At 36.4% G+C, this 27103-nt stretch overlaps 1 protein-coding gene across 4 annotated transcripts in view; it reads left to right on the forward strand.

Annotated features, from left to right (window-relative positions):
- Positions 1-628: 628 nt before the first annotated feature.
- The window catches only part of LOC129767641 (actin-binding LIM protein 2), a 65297-nt gene continuing 38822 nt past the window's right edge, over positions 629-27103 (forward strand). For 2 of the 4 annotated variants that reach the window (XM_055768722.1, XM_055768724.1), the window contains exon 1: positions 629-1228. In XM_055768722.1, the coding sequence (XP_055624697.1) occupies positions 1225-1228 (4 nt within the window). In that variant the 5' untranslated portion in view covers positions 629-1224. The remainder of the gene's footprint in view (positions 1229-27103) is intronic. The other 2 variants (XM_055768723.1, XM_055768725.1) reach the window with 1 other exon arrangement.

The following is a 27103-nucleotide window of genomic DNA, read 5'->3' on the forward strand; positions in this document are numbered from 1 at the left end:
GGGTTTCACGGTTGGCAACACATTTGGCGATCCATTTTCATTTATATAGATAGAAAATATAGGAGTGCGTTACCTAACCTGAAAATCCATTTTCACTTTAGAACAAGAATCAATGTCGATAGCACAAACTTCGTATGGACTAACAACGCCTATCTCGACTTAATTGTGGAACATATAGGAATTCAGTTTTCCGGATTTTTCCTTTTTTCTTCAGAGATCTCTAAAACAATTCAATTTTTCTATCTATAACATTGAACTACAGGCAGAGACGAATACAACAAAATAAAGGAGGCTCCAATAGGATGATTAGGCGATCCATTTTTTTTATATATAGATTTTATTCAAAATTTTAATTTTTAAAACATATTCATAGTGCCTGAAAATCAATTGTATACAATCTTCGGCGCTTCCCAAAATTGTGAAGCAAATCTCAATGCCGTCAACACGAACAGACTTTCGCAGTCTGGTAGAGATTTCTCGGTAGATGGCCCACCAGTGCTATAGAAACCAGTGCTCGAAGAAACGTCAATCGAATGAATCGACTCCCGAAATTGCTCCCCTTTTGCGTTCCGCCACTGCTGCACCTCGCCGTCAGTCCACGGCTAACGTGTGCATGTCATCCGTGTGGTTGTGTGGGTGCCCGTGGTCTTGAATGAAAACTAAACTGCGGTCGTTCTCGATTCGCCATCAAATTTCAGTCTGGTCTCGGTGTTTCTCCCCGTTGCGTCAAGTTTTCGGTGTGGCTTCGAAAGAAGCGATTTGCGAGAGTGCTCGGATTTTCTTTTTCTCGGATTGGTGTTTTCAGCTGAAAGTTTTTGCCAAAGTGGGTGCGCGGCGAGCAGTGTGATATAGGGAGGAGGTGCATCATTCCGTGTAAAAGTGTCTAGATTTTCCTTCGTTTCGGTGGTGTGGCTGGCTTGTGATCACGGATAAAGTTCGTTTGGACTTTCCTATGGAAAGAATGTGGATTTCGGTCGTTCTGCACTAGCGAATTATACTATCTCAATACTGGAAGGCACTACAAGTGGATTCAAAAGTGAAAATTTTCTGTGTGAAAAATCTACTTTATCGGTCGTTTCCTGCGTGCGGCAGTAGGAGGAGGGTGGTGTTGTGGAAGGTGCGAACTAAAAAAAAAGTAAGGAAGTAGGGAAAAGCTTCTGAGTTACGGAGGTAGAGAGAAAGAGAAGTAGCAGCAAGAACAAGAAGCCGTGGCCAGCAGCAAAAATGGGTGAGTGGAAAACTGAGTCTCTTGTCAATTACACTGTATTTGTGGGTGGTGGTGAATGTGTGAATGCCGGCCGCCGAAGGGAACCAAAATGTCGAATATCGGCATCGTTGATTTACGGAGAAAATTATTAGTTGGCGAAGAAAAAAGTCTTGGAAAACCAAATTGGGAATCATCAATGTATATATTTTCGGTTGCGCAAATCGAATTCTTATTGGACTATATGCTGTTTTTCCGCTATTTGCCGACCGGTGGAATGAATGAAAGAGAGCAAGAAGAGGCGAACATGATTTCGCCGAGCCAAAGTTTTCGTCCGGCCGCGAAGTAAAATTCAGCGATGGTAAATGGAGGAGGTGCATAGAAAAATTCATGGTGAATATTTCTGCGATCGTCCAAATTTGGGCGTTGTCCCCCTCGGTATCTGGCCGTGTTTCTAATTTTATAAATAAATATGTACTCTTATCGTTCCAATATGATGGCGGGCAGCCAGCGCATAAGTAGTCTGGAAGAAAATAGACCTTGAATGTGTGAATGAGAGATGCCAATGGAAGCCGCAGAGAAGAGCGGTTCATTGATTATCTACGACTTGCTTCTGTTCTACAAAATAAAGAATCGTAAATGCGATCCAATGGGACCGTTATTCACTTCCCGTTGCCATTGCTGGCTCTAGGACGGCAAGGCAGTTTCGAGCGGTTGGCTGGTATTGGCGAAATAAAGTATTTCTAATCTTATCTTGCCATTTTTTGCGACGACTGGAAGTTTTTTTGGCAATTCGTCTGTGATCAAAGGGAATTAAATTTTACGTTGTCTGATTCTTTTGTTCGATAGAAAAATGCTCGGTTACATTTCCGCAATCCCTCTCCGTTTCCGTTCAAGGCCAAACTACAAAAAAAAACATTTCAGAAGAACACATGCAGCATTTATTTATTTTACATTTATTTTATTACCAGAAGTATAAACGTTCATGTGTTAGTGCACTTAAAATCATCACAAATCTGCAGATTTTTTGTGGTGCTTCGTTATTCAAGTTATTCCGCTCGAGAAGGTCTGATCTTGTGAGTAGAAATGGTTTGGAAATAGAAAAAAAATCACAGGAGAGAGTACGGTACTTGTTCAAACTTATTCGTGCTATTTTTGCCCAAATTTAGATACAGATCAATATTTATCAGATACTAGCTGACCCGGCAAACTTCGTCCCGCCCAACATTTGTTTTTTGTTATCAATACCATCAAACATTCACGTTTTCTTACTATGAGCAAGTTCATGGGTCCAATCGCAGAACTGTTCATTGATTGATCCTCTAATCGACCCCGTTGAATTTACCTTTTACTATAAAATTCCTAGTATTTCTAACAAAACTCATCATTATAATATCAGATTATTTTCAGACATAATTCTCGTTCAAGATTTTTCAACCACTTGCAAATAACATGTTTCTCCGTTACATGGAATAAATGTTTTATACAGAAAATATGATAGAATAAAGACAGCCCTAAATCGGACAATTCCTCTGCTCTTATCAACACATTCGGCGTTACTTTTTTATTGGTATAGATAGAAGAAGATATAGGGTGCGTTTCATCACATTAAAATCCATTTCCAGTTTCGAACAAAGATCAATTTCGCTAGCGCAGACATCAAATGGACTAACAGCACTTATCACTAAGTAATTGTAGAACATATGGAAATTTAATTTTCTGAATTTCCCCTTTTTCCTTCAGAGTTTTCCAAAAATTTTCAACTATATCAATTTCAACAAATATGTGTAATATTTTTATGGGACTCCCTTTCCATTCCAGAGAATGGAGGGGTGTTATACCATAATAGAAACCACTCTCAGAAATGTGGGAGGAGTGTTGAATCACTTTAGAAATGTTTCTTGCCCCCTAAAACCTCCACATGCCAAATTTGGTTCAGTTTGCTTGATTAGTTCTTGAATTATGCAGAAATGTATGTTTCATTTGTTTGCCATCCCCCCCCCTCTCTCAGAGAGAGGAGAGGAGTGTCTTTTCACCATGGAAACGTTTCGTGTCCCCTAAAACATTCGCATGACAAATTTGGCTCCATTTGTTTGATCAGTTTGTCTTTCATTTGTATGGCAGTTGTCTTTCATTTGTATGGCAGCTTCCCCTTAGAGAAAGGGGTGGAGAGTCTAACCGTCATAGAAACATTTATTGCACCCTTAAACCTCTATATGCCTAATTTGGTTTCATTTGCTTGATTAATTCTCGTGTAATGCAGAAATTTGTGTTTCAATTGTATGGCATTTAATTTTTGATTCTTCCGCTTAAAGTCAGAAAACACCTTTCTCACATGGAAGAAAAAATATTCAGAATCTCTCAGGAGGTGATAGACGATCATATCTGATGAAAAAAAAATCCTTCTATGCATATGTTCGAATTGCAATCAATGACAATGACAGAGTTATAGATTTTTTTTCTGTTTCTGCCTCTGTTGCCTCAAACTGGATTTACATTGAAAATTATGCTACAGAAGCCGATTCTGTTGCTTCCATTTGAAGGATGAGCAAATTTAGTGCAGGATATAGTAGTGGAACATCTAAATTAGTGGATTTAAATAACATTTCGGAAGTGAAAACTTGAAAGTTTGTAATTTTAATGTGTTATTATTAATTTTATTCTAAAAATTCATACTGAACTTGATTGCTTCTATCACTTAAATTAAAGCTCTAACCCCTTTACTATTTGTTCTTTGACACCCAAGTTCTATCTTTCTTAATTTTGTTGCAATATAGATATAAACAGTCCCTGGTAAAAATTCAAGCAAAATCTTCAAAAATCACGATTTTTACCACACTGTACATATAATAGCCACTTAAATTCAAATTTTACGTTGAAAGGCTACATTCTTGCTTGAAATGAGTCATATTTGAAATGTAAAAAAAATATATTTTTCTCAAACTCTATATAATCGAGTCCGAGCTGTACACGAAATTCACGGCACACCTTTTGGGACTATTTCAACGGAGTGGCAAATGAAAATAGTTATATAGTTAGCGTCGCGTTCAGGAATAAAAATCCCGTTGCTAACGAAATCGACGAAATGTGAATCACGATTGCGATCGATTCTAAATTTAGTGGTCATTAAAATCTAAGCAGTCAATCGAGGATAAGGATTGCTAGAGTTTATGTTTCAGCTCTTTGCAGTAGTACCTATTACAGCGAAGACTGTTCTCTGGAGTTGGTCTGGTGTACGAAGCAAAGCGTAATCGGTTGTCATCATCAACATCTGAAAATGTATTATTTATTTATCATAATTTACCACTGGGTAATTTTGAGTACTGTTCATAAATTACCCCTCTAAAACCTAAAAAATCGAAATCATAACGGCACATAACGGCATTTTTTTAAAGTAACGATTTTTTTATACCACAAATCCGCCTTAAGGCGGGGTTGGGCATCTGGTCGAAAAAACTTTTTTTTTTGAACTGCTCGTAGTAGTTATTGCTCATGATGGAAAGCATAAAAACAATTCTAGCTTGGCTGCAGGTGTAAATTGATAAATTGATTGCATTTAAAGATGTCTGCGGATCCAGTGAATTTTCCGGGTCCTACAAGTAGGCCTGACACATTTGACTGCTTTTCAGTGGTATCCGTTTTTTGTTCTTCAATTTCCTGGTCATTGTAGTAATCACCATCGCTTCCGAAGTCGTCTTCAGGTTCTACTTCGTCATTCCCCATACCGTACCGCGAAGTCGAACGTGAAATACTAATCAAAATAAACTTACCGACCAATTTTACCATCAATGAAATGTTCAAAAAGTGTGTTTGTTTTTCGTTTGGAGTGCGCGACCGAAATCGAAATATTTTCTTTTTCTTTTATCTCGAATTTCCGACTTTCGACATAAAATACTTCTAGGAGAAACCAGTCAACATAAACCCAATGTGTTTTGAAGACAAGCTATTATGGATGAACATTGAAAATAATATCTGAATAATTTTAGAAAAATCCGTGAAGCCCTTCTTAAGACGGGGCTAAGTTGTAGAGGGTTAATGTTATGAGTAAATATTAATTTAATTTAAAAACAAAATCTGGCATTTCGTTAATCAAACTTTTCTTCAAATATGGATAAATGGTTTTGCTATGCTATGTTAGCTAGCTAGCTAATGAGCTGTTTTGTTATGATTTATGTTGTGTCAATGAGAATTTTTGAATGTTTTCCAATATCCGGCCAATATTTGCTATCTGGCCGGATAGGCCAGATATCCGTTTCATCTCTACTATCAATGTTTATTTCATAGTTTCTATGTTTGACTTACTTGATCTCCAAGTGAAAATTCCTCTGAATTTTTTTCTTTAAACATGTTCAATTTTAGCTAAAAGTTAAATAAAATGCCATAATCATACCAAGTGGGAAGACCGCCCAAGAATATCAGGTTGAAGGCATGCGTATTTCATAAGGGAAATTGTTTTGGACTGTAATACAAAACAATTCGTAAATGTCCATTAAGTACAAATTCAACCATGCGATATGCGTCGGAAGTTTCCAGAACTAAATTAATCCAACTTTATTGAATACTTCCTTCCGTTCTCCGAATTGAGATCCAAAATCAAAACTGAACGTGAAACATTTATTTTAATAAGTTTGAATGTTTAAAAAAAGTTAGCTTTATTTCTCTCCGTTTCAACTATGGCAGTACAGCGCGGACTCGATTATATACAGTTTTTGATTTCTTTTCACTGTATATAATCGAATCCTGTACAGGGCCCGAAATCTTCGAAGGGGAAAAATGAAGACCGACTCTACTCTCAGTAGCTTCGTTTCGACTAGAACTGCTTCGGCAGTGGCGCAAAACAAAAAGTAACTTAACTAGAAAAAGAATTCACTAGCGTTGACTGGTGAACTAGTGCAGTCAGTGGTTATTTTAACTGACTCGACTAATAAATACAAATCTGCCTCTTCATTCAATTGACTTCAATCCACATTTCTACCCCCCTAGGAACGGAATTGTTACCCGCGAACGCAATCTTTTTTTTACGTCCATATAAAGAAGAACGAAAACATGATTTCTGATGCAAAAAAGCAATTACCCCATCAATGGACGGTTTATTGTCTACCCATCGTGAACTCAAACCAACGAACTTGGACATTTATCAAGTATGTTTTAAAGGTCCTCGCGTTAGAATTAGGCGTGCAAAATAGCGCACACACACTGCACGCTATTTTATACGTGTGAGTAACGATACAAAATAATCTAGCTCACCTGTAGCGTATGTCAAACCACGTTGAACTTAAACATCGATGCATGCACACGTACATAGGAGGGAGAAAGAGAGGAACGATTTGGTTTTGGGGTTGCAATGCATAGTCGAGTCGTTAGAGGGAGATAGCGACTAAACGCCCGACTGATTGTTTAGTCGTTTTGGCGGAGAAACTGCGTGAAGAAGCCAAAAGTCATTACTAACTGAATACGGAAAGAGTCAGTCAGATAGTCAGCTGACTATCCTCAGTTGACTATGACTATGCAGAGCCCTGATCCTGTATATAATCGAGTCAAAAAAATATTTTTTTTCGTTTGTTTTTTTTGCATGTATTATTCGTTTTTCGAAAATAGAAGAGGAATGCGATTTTTGATTCATCCCCTTAAAGTCAGAAAACACCTTTCTCACATGAAAAAAATAAACTTATCTCAGGAGGCGATAAATGATCATATTTGATGAATAAAATCCCTCTACGCTTATGTTCGAATTTCAACATTGACAGAGTTATAGAACTTTTTTGTTTGTTTCGGATTCTGTCGCCTCAAACTGGCTCTACATTAAAAAGTACGCTACGGAAGACGATTCTTTCATTTAAAAGATGAGAAAATTTAGTACAGGACATAGTAGTGGAACAGCTATATTAGTGGATTTTAATAACATTTTGGAAGTGAAAAACTACCAGATTTAAACCAAACTTTATCTGTCGATATTCGAATATTTACGCTTTTTGACAGATAAATTTTGGTTTAAATCTGGTACAAACACTATTTTGTTTGTCACTCTTCAATTATCAATAGTTGCGAACAATGTCAAGCGTCGAACATGGAATTTTTTTGACGTGGGACTACGTCTAACCGGAGTATATGGGGGGTAAAATGAAAACAGAAACACAGAACATGCAGGAAAAAATGAAAGATTCCAAATGCTTATAACTCGAACATTTCTTACTGGATAGGAAAGATGTTTGCATCAATTGATACGGAATATTTCTACGCTTCTATCGCAATTAATAAAATGTTATTTTTCATTAGATAAACAATTAAATAACTGTAAAATGTTAAGCGTTGTCTAAACGCCCAAACTACCTTGTTTTGATTGGCCCGATTTATTGTTTCCCCAACACAGCCATCAAAACCGAGCAGCCTTGGGGAAATCGGTATTGCAAATAGATGAAAGTATGGGTACTTTTGTTCTCATCGAAATGTGTTCCCTAACACAGACTTCAAAACCAAGCAGCATTAGAGAAATCGGCATTGCAAATACATGAAGGTCGGAGGTATTTTTGTTCCGACTGAAATGTGTTTCCCTAACACAGACTTCAAATCCATGGAGCGTAGGGAAATTGGCATTGCAAATTCATGCAGGTTGGGGGTATTTTTGTTCCGATTGAAATGTGTTTCTCTAACACCGACTTCAAATCCATGAAGCGTAAGGAAGTTGGCATTGTAAATTCATGCAAGTCGGGGGCATTTTTGTTCCGGCTGAAATGTGTTTCCCCAATACAGACTTCGTAGCCAAGGTGTCTGGGGAAATTGGCATTGCAAATACATGCAAATCGGGGGTATTTTTGTTTCGACTGAATTAAACAATCTTTCTACTCACAAAGCAAATATATTGAATTTAATTGAATTCGGAAATTGTTCCATTCAAACAAAAATTTAATCAATACAAACAAATGAATCTCAGAAAAAAAATATTTTTCAAATTTCAACATTTTAAAAAAATCGGGAAACGTAAGAAAAAACGTTTCAAACCCCATTTTGTTTTTCAAACGGTCGCCAATTTGTCAAAAAAAGATGTTTTGACCTGTCCGAGGTTCATGCGATAGCGGCATCTTTACTAATTTAGAATCTGTTCGATTTTTTGTTTCAGATAACCAGAAGGGCTGGAATCGAAAAAACTTTTTTTTGAGTCCCTCACTTCATCAGCTTGTAACTGTTCTAGTTATGAATATTTTTTCTCCGTTCTATTTTTGTTTTATTGTTAAAAGATAGATGAACAAATAATGATATAATGGATCGTAAAAATATTCTTTGTTTTATTTTTACGGAGCACGAAAAAACGTTCGAAATTCGTGTCTCTACACTAGAATACCCCCTTAAACAGCCATGCCATGCCAAACCGATATAGTGGTTATCAGATTTTCGTGAAAATTGGTAGTTCTGTTTTTTATCGCAAAACATGTGACCCGTATTTTTTATTTTTTTCATTAGGGTGACCATTTCCATTTTGGGGTTGTCCGAAAATAAATCAACTTTTTTCTCTTTTTTCCAAAAATGACTTTTTTCAAAAATTCAGTTCGTCTCATCATAACTCAAAAATGAGAAAAACGCCTCTCTGGTTTCGACATACGTTATGTGAAAAATCCTCAACTTTTCAGAAAATATAAAAATATAGCGCCCAATCAATAATAATGAGAACAGAGTTCGAATTTTCTGCAGGTGTTGTATTTTTTCAAAAACGACCAGGTGGCTTTATATGTCGATCATCTGAATCGGTTTAGTAGTTCAAAAGTTATGAATTTTTGAAAAAAGTTATTTTTGGAAAAAAGAGGAAAAAGTTGATTTTTCGGACAACCCTAAAATGGAAATGGTCATCCTACTGAAACAATAAAAAAATACGGGTCTAATGTTTTGCGATAAAGAAAAAAACTACTACTTTTAATGAAAATCTGAGAACCACTATATCGGTTCGGCATGGAATGGCTGTAAGGGGTAACCCCGGTCGGAAGGTCGAAAAAATCGATTTTTTTGTAATTGTGAAGCTTATGCCCTTAGAAATGTTGTCCTGAAAGTATTTTTCGATATTTGATTTCGTTGGAAGGTTACAGCCAAATGTATGAGGTCACCTCAAGGGATATAATATTGCTATACGAATTTTCAAACGCATTTATCTCGAAACCATGTTTTTTCAGCTGGTGGTATCGAGATATCTGGATCTATTTGACCGATTTGGCTGTAATATTTTACCAGTATCAGCATGTCAAAATGAATTATCTAAAGCGTTACATAGCCGTTTTTGATATCTCATTTTTTCGATTTTTGGTATGCTTCTAAACAGCAATTTTTCATGGAAAACAACTAATTTTCAGCAAAAATGGCCGCAATTTAGAATTTTCGAAAACTCCTATGTAACGTTCTAGGTATTGTCCTATAGTTTCGAAATATTCATTGGAATTCGTTCTGCGACATCCCTTTTGCTTCAGAACCGATACCAGCAGCAAGTCACCGATTTTCAGACATAATCTACGCATTTAGCTGTCAACAGCGAAATATTCATTATTCATGCACTCAAAAATGGAAAATACATCTTCAAATATACCTTAAACAATAACCAAAATACCCAAACACTCCACTTTATTCCTAATATCCGAAAAAAAAAATCACGAAAATTCATTTTTTTATCGATCTTCCAGACAGGGCTTCCTCCTTAACCCTTTAGGGTATGGTGGTATTAAAAATGGCTCACCTTTTTGATGCGTAATAACGCATGGTGGGACATTTTTTGACCCATCTAGAAATATTAGAATAGCTGCGTGCTCATAATTTTTTTCGGAACCTACTTATATTTCAAGTAGTTGGCAACACCATTAGCAAATGTCAGAAATATATTCAATTGCGTAGGCAAGGTTTACCATCATATGAACTTCTCTTTATTCATGTTTTTTTTTCAAGTTTCATGTTCTTGTCTGCCATTTCATGCAAAAGAGACTCCAGAATTTTACTCAAATTGCGGATGATGATTCTGTATTCAGATCTCAGATTGCAGACGCAAATTTCCGTTCCGAAGATCCGGGATACTGATTTTTTTAATAGAATAGAAATGAAAATACTCAGATTCAAAATCCATAGGTATACTCCAAACTTATTCTTCTTCTTCTTTAATTCCACATCTATGATCCTCAATTCGAAATCGAAATTTTTCCAATTTCGAAAATTAGATTACAGATTTTAGATCTCAGCCTTTATGTTTCTTATCCGAATTCCTGTTTATGGATTTTATATTCCGGATTTCTGTCACAAAATCCTGATTCTGATTCTCGATTTCATAATTTTATAATCAGGAAATAGTGTATTCAATGAAGGCTCTTAACACTCTGCGGACCGCTCACGAGATTTCTCGTGTTTCGCGTCCCATTCGTTGCGGACCGCTCACGAGATTTCTCGTTTTCACGTTCCTTCTTTACGGACTTGTGTGAAATTAACGGATGAAAATTTTTGTTGCGTGCAAGTTTCTGTTCAACGTCTGGCTGGATTTAATGAATAATGAATTATTTCAGTTGAAAAAAATTGATTGTTTATCAAGTAACAACCTTCAAAATAATGCTCATTAGATAGAGAATTGAATCATTCATCTTTCCACATAATTCATTTTTAATCGTGACAGAGAAAAGTTATAGACTGAAACGTGAGCATGGGTCAATATAGGAAAATATACAGAATTTTGAAAATCAAAAAAAGTTGTTCGAATAGACTTATCGAAGTAATTCGGTAGAGAAATCTTTTACCTCTTTTCAGCTACAATTTTATTAATCGAAAATAGTGATTTAGAAAAGTTATAGGTCCAAGTTGTATGGAAGAAATTAATTATTTTAAACAAAATTGAAAAAAAAAGGAAAAAAGGAGTCGAAACACATTCTCGAGATAGTACTTATTCGATATAGAATATATTTTTCTATTTTTAGCAAAATTTCCATTGGTCGGAAAAGGGTCTAAGAAAAGTTATAGCCCAGAATCTATACAACTTGTTTGGGGGAAACTAATTAATTTAAAGAAAATTAAAAAAAGTTATTTGAAAGGACCCGAAACACATTTTTGAGATAATACTCATTGGATAGAGAATACTTTTATCCATTTTCAGCCAAATTTCGTTGAACGAAAAATTTCGATTTTGTATTTGATAATAAATAGTTCAATAAATAATCATTGGAAAACAGTCTTGAAAACTCTAATACATTCTATACACCCAGGATTTTTTTACGCGAGGGATTGAACTTGTTATAATTTGTCGCGGTACACCATAGAAGATATATTTTGAGTATTTTCTCAAATTTTCATTTCCAAGCCAATTGAGAATGGGAAAAAAAGAATAACTCATTTTTTCACTATAGCTCTTATAGTAAACCATATAGGAGAATTATCTTATTATTATCTGAAAAAGATCACACATATCTAAAAAAGGCGTAGGAATACATTTAAATACGAATTATAGTAGTATTGAGTCTCTAAATCTTCAAAAAAAAATTCAATATTTCAAGATTTTTTTTAGGAATTTAGATTGTGAATTACATAGGGATTCGAAAAATAGTCAAAATTTCTATACTATAAAATTTTTTACTTCCTTACCCAGCCAGTCCCTTTCCCTCGTACAACTCGTGAACCTTTTGGCCAATAAAAATTAGCCAAACCAATGAAAATTTGGCTAAAGAAAAATAAGAATATTCTTTATCGAATGAGTACTATCTCGAAAATGTGTTTTAGGTTCTTTCAAATAACTTTTTTCAATTTTCTTCAAATCAATTTATTTCTCCTATAAAAGTTGTACAGGTTTTGGCCTATTAATTTTCTTAGACCCTTTTTCGACCAATCAAAATTTGGCTAAAGATAGATAAAAATATTCTCTATCGAATGAGTATTATCTCGAAAATGTGTTTTGGGTCCTTTCAAATAACTTTTTCCAATTTTCTTTGAATTTATTAATTTCTTCCATACAAGTTATATAGGTTTTGGCCTATAACTTTTCTTAGACCCTTTTCCGACCAATGAAAATTTGGCTAAAAATAAATGAAAATATTTTTTTATCGAATTAGTGCTTTCTCGAGTGTGTTTTGGGTCCTTTCAAATATTTTTTTTTCAATTTTCTTTAAAATAATTTATTTCTCCCATACAAATCACGAAAAAAATGAACTATGAGGAAAGATGAATGATTCAATTCTCTATCTAATGAGCATGATTTTGAAAGTTATTCATTATTTGATAAACAATCAATTTATTTCAACTGAAGTAAAGGGTGTGTCACATCAAATTGCATCACGGAAAAAACGCTGTAGAAATACGCCCAGTAGACCGATCCTTTTGAAAATTTTAGACAGTAAAATAAAAACTATTAAACAACTTTTGGCATTTTCTTTTTATTCATACTTCGAGCCCAAGCCCGTATGCTCGCACCTTCCTCTTAACCCCGTCCATAAGGTTCTGTACAACGTCAGGTTGTAGTTTTTTTTTTAACAGAAATCCATTTTCTCTTGAAGTCCGCCTCCTATTTGACAACTTTTGGGTTCTTCCGGAGGGCCTGCTTCATAATCGCCCAATATTTCTCTATTGGGCGAAGCTCCGGCGCGTTGGGCGGGTTCATTTCCTTTGGCACGAAGGTGACCCCGTTGGCTTCGTATCACTCCAACACGTCCTTTGAATAGTGGTACGAAGCGAGATCCGGCCAGAAGATGGTCGGGCCCTCGTGCTGCTTCAATAGTGGTAGTAAGCGCTTCTGTAGGCACTCCTTAAGGTAAACCTGCCCGTTTACCGTGTCGGTCATCACGAAGGGGGCGCTCCGCTTTCCGCAAGAGCAGATCGCTTGCCACACCATGTACTTTTTGGCAAACTTGGATAGTTTCTGCTTGCGAATCTCCTCCGGAACGCTGAATTTGTCCTCTGCGGAGAAGAACAACAGGCCCGGCAGCTGACGAAAGTCCGCTTTGACGTAGGTTTCGTCGTCCATTACCAGGCAATGCAATGCGGCTTCGTCAGCATTTCGGTGTACAGCTTCCGGGCTCGCGTCTTCCCCACCGTGTTTTGCCTTTCGTCGCGGTTAGGTGCCTTCTGAACCTTGTATGTACGCAGGCCCTCCCGCTGCTTGGTCCGCTGGACGAATGAACTTGACAAATTCAGCTTATTGGCGACATCCCGGACCGAACTTCTCGGATCACGTCTAAACTGCTTAACTACGCGCTTGTGATCTTTTTCACTGACGGAGCATCCATTTTTGCCGTTCTTCGCCTTCCGGTCGATGGTTAGGTTCTCGAAGTATCGTTTTAGTACTCTGCTGACCGTGGATTGGACGATTCCCAGCATCTTACCGATGTCCCGATGTGACAACTCCGGATTCTCGAAATGAGTGCACAGGATTAATTCACGACACTCTTTTTCGTTCGACGACATTTTTCCAAATTTACGAAAAATTGACAGTGAAGCATGGCCAACGTGATCTATACACTCTTATCTGATTATAAGCGAAAGCTGAAGATATAATTCCTAAAAATTAAATTTCTACAGCGTTTTTTCCGTGATGCAATTTGATGTGACACACCCTTTAATTCATTATTCAATGAATCCAGCAAGACGTAGAACAAAAACTTGCACGCAACAAAAACTTTTATCCGCTGAACTCTCATCCTGATAACTTCACACATAGAGGCGAATGAACTGCAAACTTCAAAGCCTCCTAAAAACTTGCAAGCAAAGCAAGCAACTTCACACAAGTCAAAGCGTGCGGTCCCAGGCGTATGTCTTACAGATTTCTTCCCGGTCCTTAAAGTGTTAAGACAATTCAAGTGACGTGTTTTGGACTAAAATCCACGGGTTGTGGCCGAACAAAAAGTCACTATTTCGTTGAAATTAGAAAAGATGAAGGCTGAACTGGGCAGATAACTATATTCACGTATCATAACTTTAAGATAGAAATAGTATGTGTGTTTTTAAAAACAACCTGTGGTAATTTGAACATAGCAAATAAAATATCTAGCACTGACACATAATATCACACTTGAAACTCAGCGCCCTATCATAAACATCGGAAGACAAACATAATTGTATTCACTACATGACCTACAAATTGAATTAGCCGCTCCATCGCCACTCGGTCAGTTCGGCTGGGGAAAATCAATTAAAATTCTAACCTACCGCCGACGACAGGCCAGGGACCGGTCGAAGAGTTCCAATTGCGAATATGACATACACATGACTGTCGATATTTACTGTTTGCTCTGTCGCAATTTGTCGCTTTTGTCAACTTATTTTGTTTATCATCACCATTAACCGTCCAGAAAGAACGTATAACAGAGGGAGAACTATACGCGATAGGCATTAATGTCGTCATCATAGGTGCCACGAATGTGGTCATACTGTGGATGGTATCCAGTTGAACACATCCAGTCGATACAGCGGCGCCGGTATGGTGACAACGTTCTAGCGCATCAAATTGGGTCATACTCATTTGTTCCTGCTTTGCCAGATATGCCGAACTATGAAACAGAGGGAGCGAAAACATAAATTTCACTTTCTCTAAATTCTTGGTAGTATTGAAAACTGTGCGAACAAGAACAAAGTCGCAGTGCTCGGAAGTTTATTTTTTATTTTGACTGTGCCATTTTAGGAATAACACGAACGGGAAGATCGCCGCTATTTGTGTTTACCGCTATCTGTTTAATGCGCAGAGTGCTAGTGGGGGAAGCCCCGCTTGCCACCCGTGACTCTCAAACAGAAATGATGCAATCACAGCAAATATTAACATAATGACATCATCGCTACATGAAAAGAATATACAACACGGCCAACAACTTATGAGCGTATATTATTTATTGCTTCTGATCTATCGCTATCCCTTCGGACCGTTGGCGTTGGTGACTGACTAAATTATTGCGCTTTGACCTGATATTTTGCATTGAAGAATTCGAATATTCCTCACACGGTGTGAGCGGATTGTTTCTGAAACATCTCTCGTTCATTTTGGTATATTCTAGATTGCTCATACACTAGCGGATCATCGCAAAATATAAACACCGCCCATATATTGTTGGGTGATCAGAAGCGATGTGGTGGTCAGCAATGAATTGTCTCGTTTGCATAGAACAGCACAGGGAGGGAGAAAGGAACCGGTAGGCAGAAGACGGGCACTAAAATACACGAAATCGTCGATCGTAAAGCGGTTTTGAATGGTGGAGAGTGTGACTAAACTGATCTGTGCGGAAAGCAAAAAAAGTATTTTTATTTCATTTCGGTTGAATATGAGCGATCTGCGTTTTTTATGCATTGTCATTACTAGGCAATCGATTTCCCGCGAATGTATGTGTGGGAAAACAAGATTAGTACCCCGACAGCCAATAAAAATTATTGTGGTTGTGTGAATAAAAACAGAACAATGAGGGATTGTTGCTTTTTGTTGACGTTTTCTCCATAATATATAAACATGAAATTCACCTAAGAACGGTTGAATGTCAGTAGTTATGAAGGATGATTGTTAAGAGAATGGTTTCGCATTGCAGATATTCTCAAAGTGGTCGAAAACTGATTTTGGCGGTCGATGTCTAGGAATCGACTCCAATTAATTAACATACATTCTTATTTGAAACTTTCAAGTTATCGTATAAGTTGTGTTACGTGAACCAATTCGTTATAAGAATGACTAATATTTTAATAGAAAGTATTGTTGTAATTTTATATTAATAACTAGCTGTACCCTGCCACGCTTTGCTGTGACACATTGTGGTGGCATGGTTGAGTTGAATTTTTCATTTTTTTATGTTGTAACAACAATCCTAGATATATTTGGTTGTTTTATATATTGTATCATAGTTTGAGCTCAATCGGATCCGTACTTTTCGAGTTTTTAACGCACACACAAACGAACAGAAAATTTATATATATAGAGAGATAGATGTGGGAAATCGATAAATTTTAAATCACTTCAAAACACAATTTCAGTTCATGATTTTGTCAAACACGTGGAAAAAAGATGTTTCCATCACATAGGACACATATTCATTACTGAACAGTCGATTTTCATTAGAAGCTCAATTTCAGAAACGCACTCTGGTCATATATAAAATCATTTTTCTTCCAATTTCCAATTTTTTATGCCGTAACAACACTCCTTGAAGTGGATTGCATATTGTGTACAACAATTGAGCAAATCAAACCTTACTTTTCGAGTTTTTGACGAGTACACAAACGAACATTTTTATATATATAGAAATTATCTATTTATTGATGAGTAAATTATGTCATGTATTTTGTATGAGTAAGATAAAGATTAATTTTAAAAAAAATGTTACAGGCAGTGATGCCAACTTTCCTGATTTTTCAGGATTTCCAAGAATTTTTGACACGTATCCTGATATCCTGACAAACACTCAATTTTCCCTGATTTTTTTTTAAATGATCCTGATTTTCTCTGATTTTTGTACTTTTTACATTATCGGAATAAAAATTAGCCTTAAAAATATACTTGAATTCCTGCCAAAGCCCTTCGATCTGCTTTTGCTTTTGTATAATACAGGTCGGACTCGATTATTGATTTTTTTTTCACTCCGGATAATCGAGTCAAAACAATTTTTTTTTTCATGTACATTTCGTTTTTTGAAAATAAAGTTCGAATTTGAACAATGACAAAGTTACAGAATTTTTTTTTTGTTTCTGACTCTGTTGCTTCAAACTGGCTCTACATTAGAAAGTACGCTACGGAAGACGATTCTGATGCTTTCATTTGAAATATCAGAAAATTTAGTGTAAGATATAGTAGTGGAACAACTAAATTAGTGAATTTGAATAACATTTTGGAAGTGAAACACTTAAAAGTTAATCATTTTCAATTTGTTATTATTAATTTTATCCTAAAAAATTATATTAAACTAGATTGTTTCTATCAATCAAAATGAAATTCTTTAACCGCTCCACAATTTGTTCTTTGACGCACAACTTCTATCTTTCTTAATTTGAGTGCAATATCGATATAAACAATTCCTAGTGAAAATTCACGCAAAATATACGAAAATCACGATTTTTACCCCACTGTAAATGTAATAGCCACCTAAACTTCACCTTAACGTTGAAAGGTTACATTTCTTCATGAGATAAGCCATATTTGAAATATAAAAAAAAAATCCAAACTTAATATAAATCCAGTCCAAAATTGTATATAATCGAATCACATATAATCGAGTCCGACCTGTACTGTATTCTATTAGTCGAATCATTTCATTCGATACCAATATTGAGAGGATTGCAAAAAATACATAGTCGACCATTTTGTGGCGGCGACCTTTTCGAATTTATGTTGTTCATAGTGTAGTGTATTATCCAAATCAAGCCATTCAGCCATTTTTTCGCGGCGGCCAAATTGAATTTTTAAAGATTATGGAATACGCAGTTTTATAATGACAGTAGAATTAAATGTTTGTTCCAAATTTCAGATAAATCATTCAACAGGACCGGGGTCAGTTATATATTAATGTGGGACAACCCAACAAACATTCAAACATACATACATAGAAACAGGTCAAGCTGAATGAAACCATTCAAAAAGTAATTAGTTGTTTGGGGACTGCAGCCATCTTGAAATTGGATTTTTCATTATCTGCTATGTTCTATTAGTCGAGAACATTCTTTTGATACATTTTTTGGCATTTTTCATAAATAACTGTGTTCTACTAGGCAAGCCTTTTCGTTTGATACCCATATTGATGCGGTTGTGAAAAAAATATACATGGCGCCATTTTGTGGTGGAGGCCATTTTGGATTTGAATTTTTCATAAATAACTGTATTCTACTAATCAAGCCCTTCCATTTGATACCCATATTGATGGGGTTGTGAAAAAAAATATATGGCGCCATTTTGTGGTGGTGGCCATCTTGGATTTGCATTTTTCATACTGCATAACTGCATTCTACTAATCAAGCCCTTTCTTTTGATACCCATATTAGCTATACAATATAGAATTAGTATACAAATTATTCAAAATTCCGAAAATCAAAAATAAAATACTCTGGATAATCGAGTCTCCGGATAATCGAGTCCGACCTGTACTTCCTTTTTAATTTGTTAATTATCTATCTATATCGAAGTGATCCGCGTTATCGAAGGCACAGTGTCGACAATTATTGAAGCTTGAAGTTGGCGTGAAAGAAAGATACTCTATCAGACTAATACGCTCGAAGACAGTTTCCTATCGTTTTATTTTGAATGAAAATAAATACCTAATGTTTTCCTAATGCTCAAAACATGTAATCCTGACTCTTACTTAATCTTTTGTCTATAATTTTGACGTAGAACTACGTCTTTCAGGAAGGGTGCCAAATCAGAAAACAGGTCACGTTTTTATGAAATAAAGTTAACATTAATAACTATTTTCACTGTGACCGAATTCTTATGATTAGCATACCAATCGAATCGGAAATTCTCTAAGATTTATTTGATATGCTATACAATACAATTCGTTAATCTCTAAACGGTTTGAATTCATGAAAACTGGAAGAACTTCCTTTTTTCGGGGGTATTTTTGTTCCCACCGAGCTGTGTTTCCCTAACACGGACTTCAATGATCAATGTGCCTGGGGGAATCTGCTTTGTCAAAACATGCAAGTCAGGGGTATTTTTCCCACTGAGCTGTGTTTCCCTAACACGGACATCAAAATCAATGTGCCTGAGGGAATCCGCTTTGTCAAAACATGCAAGTCGGGGGTATTTTTTTTGGTGTTGAGTACTTTTGTACTCGCTTGTCGTTGTGCAGAGCGGAATATGTTTCCCTAAAACGTACTTTTAAACTGAGAAGCCAGGGAAAACCATCATTTCAGATACTAGAGGTGAATGATTTTTCGCGGTTCGAGAACTACGTAAACATGAGATGTGCAATAATTTGTAAAATACAATGATCGTTTGACAATACTTCCGTTCATATATTTTGGTAGTCCTAGGCATCATATCCAACGTAAAAAGGCGTTCATCAAACTTATTTGTAACGTAGAACGTAATCTATTACAAAAATTTCGATGCATTCTAAAATAATATTCGAAGTGGTAAACAAGTGTATTGCATAATATGATTGCGTAGTTGAACGTCGAAAATATGCGGTCGTGTCCTAGATACAACCCCTTACAATTTTTTTTTATATTTCTACTAAACTCATCATTATAATATAAAATCATTTTTTAATACAGCTTTTGTTTATTATTTCCATAAATTGCGAAGAAACGTGTTACAATGACAGAACATGATGCTCAATGCCGTCAACGCGAATTGAATAAATTAACATTTCAGAATTTTGTTTCAAGAACAGATTTACAGATACCTGGCAGGTTTTGAAAACCATATAAGAATATGTAACATAGTCAAACACATATTCTAAATTTTTAATTGCATTGTAAAACGTCCCTTCCAAAATTGTTCGCAATTGATCTCATAGTTTTTTTTTGTACTAAATTTATGTTCAAATGGCTCAGCAACATTAAGTAACAATGAGCCGTGTTTATGAATAGGGAAAAGCCTCTGTGAGTAGAACAATGCCAATGTTCTTTCTCAAAAAGTCATAAAAACCCTATTATCTTTTCGAAAAAAGTTACAATATAGATAATGACAAAATTCACCGTAAGATAATATTATAGACTTCTTGTTGCAGAGATGACCAACTCCTTGGAACTAGTTATATCCTTGGGACTAGGGAAGGAATGAAATTCTGCTCACTTTTCGAATTCTGAGGGAAAAAGTTGAAATAGAGAAATGGAAACGTTAATAATAAAAATCAAAACAATAAAGGAAAAATAAACATATATATATTCATATTTGAACGTGTATGGATTTGAGAAAATCTTAAATTGATCTCATAGTTGAATTCATTCATTATTATCGAATCTTCATGAAAATACGTTGCGTCTAAATTTCAATAAATAGGATACACTCACCACCGGGGTGATATTTATTTTTGTAGGGATATTATAACAAATCAACATACTAAAAGCGTATAATTGTGAAAAAAACAAGTACCAGGTACAAGCAGAAGTTTGTTTAAGTATAAAACAAAGTAATAAAAGTAATAGAACAAAGGAAATATACTAGGAACGAAAACAACCGGAGGAATATTAGCCACTAAGATATATGGAGAACTAAATGAAGAAGATGAAGGTTCCGTTACATTTTACACACCCAAACATCCAAATACAACAAATCTATATATAATAGTTTAATAATATTATTTATTGAAGAAAATATATTAAGTTATTCGGAAAGTTCCGTCACTGATTATGACCAAATCGGAACGCTGATCAAAAATTAATCTCGGTACACGTCAAATTAATTCACAGATTTATTACACATATTTAATACCACAATTCAGGATGTTCTGGTGAGCCTTAGTTATGTAGATTGTTGCGAATGCCATTCACAACAAGTTCGAGATAAGCGAAATGAACCACCATTAAAAATGATAGTTCATTGTTTGGATTAGGAAGGAATTCTACATTATGAGCTTCTACTAAACAACAAGTCGATAAATTCCACAAGTGATGCTCGAAACTGGACAGATAAACTCTTCATTAGACCGTGGAAACTACCCAAGGAATCGACTCAAACTTCAGTAAAACAAAAACATAATCCTTCCATGATCCCTACATGTCCCAAAAAGTTGATTTTTGATCAAAATTTTTTTTCGAGATAACACCAAGTCTCGTTTCAAGAATTTTTAAGTCATTTATCATCGAAAAAAAATAAATTTTCTAAATTTTCTTTACTCCCCTTTGGAAGATTTTCGAGAATCAAAAAATCAGAACTTTGAGCGCTTTGAGGCACCCCTAAATCATGTCCGATTGAGCTGAAACTTTACACAGTTCATTTTTTTGGACAAATAAACAAAATGTACATGGTCGGTTTTTGAAATTTGAGATGATCATTCTCACTGCCACCCTAAGGTATACATTAGAGAGCCGAGGGGATTATGGGAAAAAGTGACCTTCGAATTTTCAATGTTGATTCCCACGAAAAACTACCTTGTGCAAAATATCAGCTCAATCGGACTTCATTTACTCGTGTCGCACAGCCGTCAAAGTTTGAGTTTTTTGAAAACCGAAACATCTCTCAAGGGGGGAGTAAATGTCTTCAAATTGCATGAAACGTTGAGATCTACTATCATCTCGAAAAAAAAATGTCTGTCAAAAATCGACAATCTGAGACTTAGTCGTTTTTTCGAAATACGAGACAAAACGTATGGTTCAGGGTGCCAATGAAAATCGTCATATCGATTTTTCATACGGGACTCCCTGCGAAATCTTGATATGCACGATAAAATACCCATGCAAAACATTAGCTCAATCGGCTTCATTTACTATTGTCGCAGATCTCAAAATTTATGTTTTCTGAAAATCGAAAAATCACCCAAGGGGGAAGTAAAGGAAATCGGAAGAAGCTACCTGGAAGTGCATCGGAGTAAAATGTTACTGCTTTTTTCGTAGCTTGTTTGCGCGCTTCAGTTCGAAAATACGATGTAAAAATAAAATCAGAAATTCGGAAGTTTTTTTTCTTTAAGAGCAATAAACTCGGTTGAAAATTAAGGAAAATACAGTATTTTGAATTGGTAACACTACAAGTGTTAAGATAAAATGCATTTCTCTTAATCACGAGACGAATCAATTGTCCAATGCCGATGCAGCCATATTTTATCTACACGCAGATTGAAACAAGTGTGCTCATTTTCTTTAGTAATGTATAATTATCTCCGTTATTTTGTGTTTGCATTCGATCACTGTTCCAATACGCAAACGCACTCCGTGCAGTTTTCCCTTTCCTTAATGTTTATTTCCACTTTCTTCGCCCCACTTTTTGGCGCACTCGAAATGTTCGCATGTGGCTTTTCCTGCGATTATCTGTGGATCAACCAATTTTCTGTCTGTCTCTACGGTTATTTCGCGATGATCATCCGGGGTAAATTCACTCCATCGCAATAAATCTCGATATTCACCCCGGCCAACCACTGAGACAACAACAAACAGGGGGCTCATCTGTCGGTCTTAATTTTTGTTTATTTTTCGAAAGCGAATCCAAAATCTAACGCGAAGAAAGCAAAGTGCAACCTCTAATACTACTTCCCTCCACATTAACTTCAATTAGACGGCAAAGAGAAGCGAAAACAGCAACGGAAGACCGTTGATGGTTTCGCGCTCCCTTTCGCCATCAGCTTGAGCCAACCTCACCCTATATGTACTTCTGAAAGGGGGGTTGTGCTGAGTTGGTGCTGGCCTCGATGGGAACTACAAACTTCTTCTCTGACTGACAATTCCCCGTTAGGCCGAAGCTGTTTTTTTCTCCTTTTCCAACAATGCATCGTAACTATTTACCTCGTTTCTTCCAACGCCATATAACCTAACTTTTCTGTTTTATTGCTTGGGTTCCCGCTTCCCTTCCCGAGTGGAACAAGTAATTGCGAAGAAATCGTAGCACACGCGCGTTGTAAGTTGTTCTTGCACAGAAAGAAAGTAAATGAATGATGGAGCATATCAGCCGTATGTGTTGATTGCGATATGAGTAAGTGACAGTTTGCGGTCAACAGACAAGTTGCCTTTTTTCCGTTCCAACACTTCTGATTCCACGAACAAAACATAAATCCAAACCTGAAGACATTGTTCCCGTCATTTCAAATTGTAGACCCTATACAACTGGGATAGTCCGAATGGAAGATGTATGGTTCCTACATCTTGGACACAATTCCTGTCGGGAACTTAACACTAGAACTGCCGACGTTTGTTATATACCTATTTCTTCCAACCGGTCATTTTGACCGGTGTGATATTTGGTTGGAAAACTATGAAAACTTATTTTTTTATAAGGAAAATGAAATATATTTCGCTCTTATATTACAAGTACATAGTATATACGTCTATTAGCCTAACAGGTAGTACTTTCATTTGTTTTATTTCTTAATCGTTTATTATTATTTTGAATTACCACAATTTTTTCAATGTCATTTTTCTTAATGTGCATTTTGTGGTAAAGGTTGTTTACACCTAGCACATATATTTACAGTTTCATTTTCGTTACAAAAAGCTATCTGGCAGATTTTTCGTGTATTAGAACTCTCGGGGTTCTTCAAGAGATCATTCAAGTCTTCCAGCTCCGATGAATCTTTATACCCTGCGAAAAGTTCTTCTGGTAATTGGAACAAAAATTCTTTTTTCGATATATTTTCGCCAGTTATATCATTGTACAAAATCCATGCATTCATTGCTGCTACGTCGAGAATAGTGAAAAAACCCTAAAGAGGTCATCTTCGAGATCCTGACTACACACTATATTTTCTGGCGATTTGATCCGTCATGTCTACCCCAAATTTGGTTTTGTAGAATATGATAGTGTCAGGTAGTCTTTTTTTGTCTTTTTCAATGTTGACTGAATTGTGTTTCGTGCTCAGCAGACGTCTTTTTTAGTTGGCTTTCTTTTATAGACTGTCAAAGTGCAATTATCTGTTTTTGAAACTTCGGATGTAAATCGAGGTAAATTATCTTTTTATTGTTTGACCGGTTTCGGCAATTTTCTTTTATTTGCCCGAATTGTTCCAACCAAAATGGTCCGGTTATCCAATAGCTGATTTGCTGATAAAAAATTATCAGTGGTTACATTTTTTCCAACACAGGTAAATGGTTCAATAAGTTCCATTACGACAAACTCACACAAAGGCATCGATGACTGTCTTGTTTCATCCTTTCCCAAATACGGGAACCCATCTAAAATGTATTTACTTTGGAGATCAGATGGCAACCTAAATTTTATTCCGAACTTATCGGGTTTGTTCGGCATGTACTACGTGAATCGGCAACTCGCTTTTTTTTTCCAAAATATATTTTTTATTAAGGCACATGTGGCGTTAGCCTGACGGGGCCGGGAGTCCAATATTTTGACAATTTTTGTCTTACAACTATGTTAGTAATATGTAACCGATTACTCGCGGTTGGCTCGAGGTTAGTATTACAAGTGTTCTCATAATTGGTATGTTGCAGTCTTCGATGCTCTATACGTGTGCCCGACACGGGCTACTTCCTATTGGGATGCAGCTGACCATTAATCAGCAACGCTCCCTAGTCTGTACCCCATATCTAGCGTGGTGCGTCTTTCTCGACTCGAGGAATCCAGGATAGAATGGTCACTCGCTTTGGTTTTGGTCTCGCTTTGGTTGGAAACAATTGTTCGTCTATTGTAATATTTTGTCCTGGTACATAACAATTCTGACTATTTTCAATGAATGAATTCTAAACATTAGATATTATTGCAAACATATCCGTTTGTAATCGTATACTCCGTTCACTTTTTTTTATCGAAGCGGATAAATCTTACAGTATCCGTAAACTCATTTCTACTCATTGTATTTGGGAAAAACGCTGGTCCCCACTTTTTAAACCATAAATAAGACAATTTCATGTTCCTAGCTCAAAAGATAGCTCAAAATGTTCACCAAAAAGTCGGAAAGCTTCCTGTTTTGTTCAAATTCTTGTGTGATTCACCATTCGTTGATTGATTATCAAAAAAAGCACTGCTTACAGTTCATTACGTTTCGTTTTGAGTATGCTGTGGGTCCAAATAATGCTTTGGAAATACCGTTTATTGATTTCCTTCCTGGAGTAGAACCAGCTTTTATTTTTGTCCAAACAGTTCCATCAGCAGCAATTTCAATTTGTTGGCGGTGATTCTCATCCGAAGCTGACGACACTCTCAAGAATCGTTTTCGTCTACGTACATGAAGGATGTTTTCTTCCTCGCTAGTACACACTAGAAACCCACGCTTCTTCTTATGATTGATCTTCAGGATTATATGTTGCTATAATCTCAGGATCAAAATCACCTTGGTCGATGTCGGAAATGTCTTCTCTAATATTTGTTATGTCCTCCAAAATTCTCGGTATTTTCGGTTCTTCGGTTTAGTATCGGTTTAACTGTAATAGCGTGGCTGACACCGTCTAAGTAGGGCTAGCAGCCTTTCAATTAGCAGCTAACCCATGCTGGCTGAAACATATTCAGGAAATTTCCATAATTTTGGGATTCCAAAACAGTGATTATACCAAGAATTTTGACTGACTGACGCCGTGATGAATATTTGATAATTGATAATTGAACACTTTTTACGAACTTCCCCAGGGCAGTCACCTTGGTCCTTACCTGTTTTTGTTGTATCTCAACGATGTCAACTTTAGTTTGAAATGTCTCAAGCTGTCGTGAGGTGTGGTCGCCTTACTACCAAAATAGCGTTCAGTGAATTGAGTCGATCCAGCGGAAATTCATCCGATTATCATGAACGAAATTTACCATGGAATGATCCGTTAAATCTCCCTAGCTACGAGGCTCGATGCAAGCTAATAGGACTCGACTCATTAGTTTCACGAAGAAACGTTGCCAAGGCCCTATTTTCGGACCTCATTACTTCGAACATCGACTGTCCTGAGCTCCACCAGTTGATCAATTTCAATGTTACTCGTCGTAATTTGCGTTCTCGTAATTTTCTGTACCTCTCCTCAACACGAACAAATTACGGATACCACGAACCTGTAACTAGCATGTGCCGTGTGTTTAACCGTTGTAGCTCCTGTTTTGACCGTCATCTCTCTCGTGAGTCCCTCAAAAAATTGTATGTTGTTGCTATCACTTGATGTGAAATTTCTAATGTAATACTGTTAGTAGGCTTTGTAGAAATAGATTAAGATAATAGTACTTAAGTATCTAACATTCGGGCAAATGCTGCCCGTTGCATTTGTGAAATAAATAAATAAATTAAAGTACTAGAAACAGTAACAATAACGTCCGGTCATTTTGACCGAATATATTTTCAATGTCGAGAGGAACTTTAGAAAACCGGGAAATTTCGTTCATGATATTTTTGTCCATTACCCAAAAATTATAAGCGGGATATTTTCAAACACGAAATTGGAAAGAATGTATAAATACCACGGCATAGTCATATTCAACCTAGGATAGTCGGCTGACTAATCGACTGACTATATCCACAGTCAGTCGGGCGTTTAGTCGCTATCTCCCTCTACCGACTCGACTATATCATTCCATTCTTCCCAGTCAAATTGTCCTCATTGCATTTTGAAGTGATTTCCCCCAAAACTAATTCGTGGTTTGATAAACGCTACAGGTGAGCTAGATTTTTTTGTAGCGTACACGAAAACTACTCACACGTATAAAATAGCGTGCAGTGTGTGTGCGCAATTTTTTTTTGATGGGTTAACTACTTTTTTGCATCAGGTATCAAGTTTTCGTTCCTCTTTATATGGACGTGCGTACGCGTGTACAAAATTAGTATCTGGGTGAAATAGAAATGTGGATTGAAGTCAGTTGAATGAAGAGGCAGATTTGTTTTCATTAGTCGAGTCAGTTGCTGACTGGACTAGTTCACCAGTTATCCTCGCTAGTCAGCGCTAGTCAATTCATTTTCTAGTCAAGTCAATTTTTGTTGGCGGCGACTGCCGAAGCAGTTCTAGTCGAAGCGAAGCTACTGGGAGTAGAGTCAGTTTTCATTTTTCACCTTTGAAGATTTCGGGCCCTGCTACTGTCATTCGAAAATTAATGAATGAAATGTTATCAAATATGAAATCAGTTTTCTGAGAATAGTTTTAAACGATGGCATACTAGAGATGCGCGAGCGCTCACGAGCCGCTCATTCGAGCCGGTTCGTCAGAAAGAGCGTACGATCCACGGTTCTTTAAAAATGAGCCGCGGCTCTCAAATGAACGGCTCTTAAATGAACCATGGTTCAAAAAGACCCACGGTTCTATTATGAACCGTGGCTCTTTTTTGAACCGCGGTTCATTCAAGAGCCGTTCATTTGAGAACCACGGTTCATAAAAGAAACGTGTTTCTTTCAAGAGCCGGCTTATTGGTAAAGAACCGTGGATCGTATGTTCGTT

Source organism: Toxorhynchites rutilus, chromosome 2 (genome assembly GCF_029784135.1).
Source record: "Toxorhynchites rutilus septentrionalis strain SRP chromosome 2, ASM2978413v1, whole genome shotgun sequence".
Classification (NCBI taxonomy): Eukaryota; Metazoa; Arthropoda; class Insecta; order Diptera; family Culicidae; genus Toxorhynchites; species Toxorhynchites rutilus.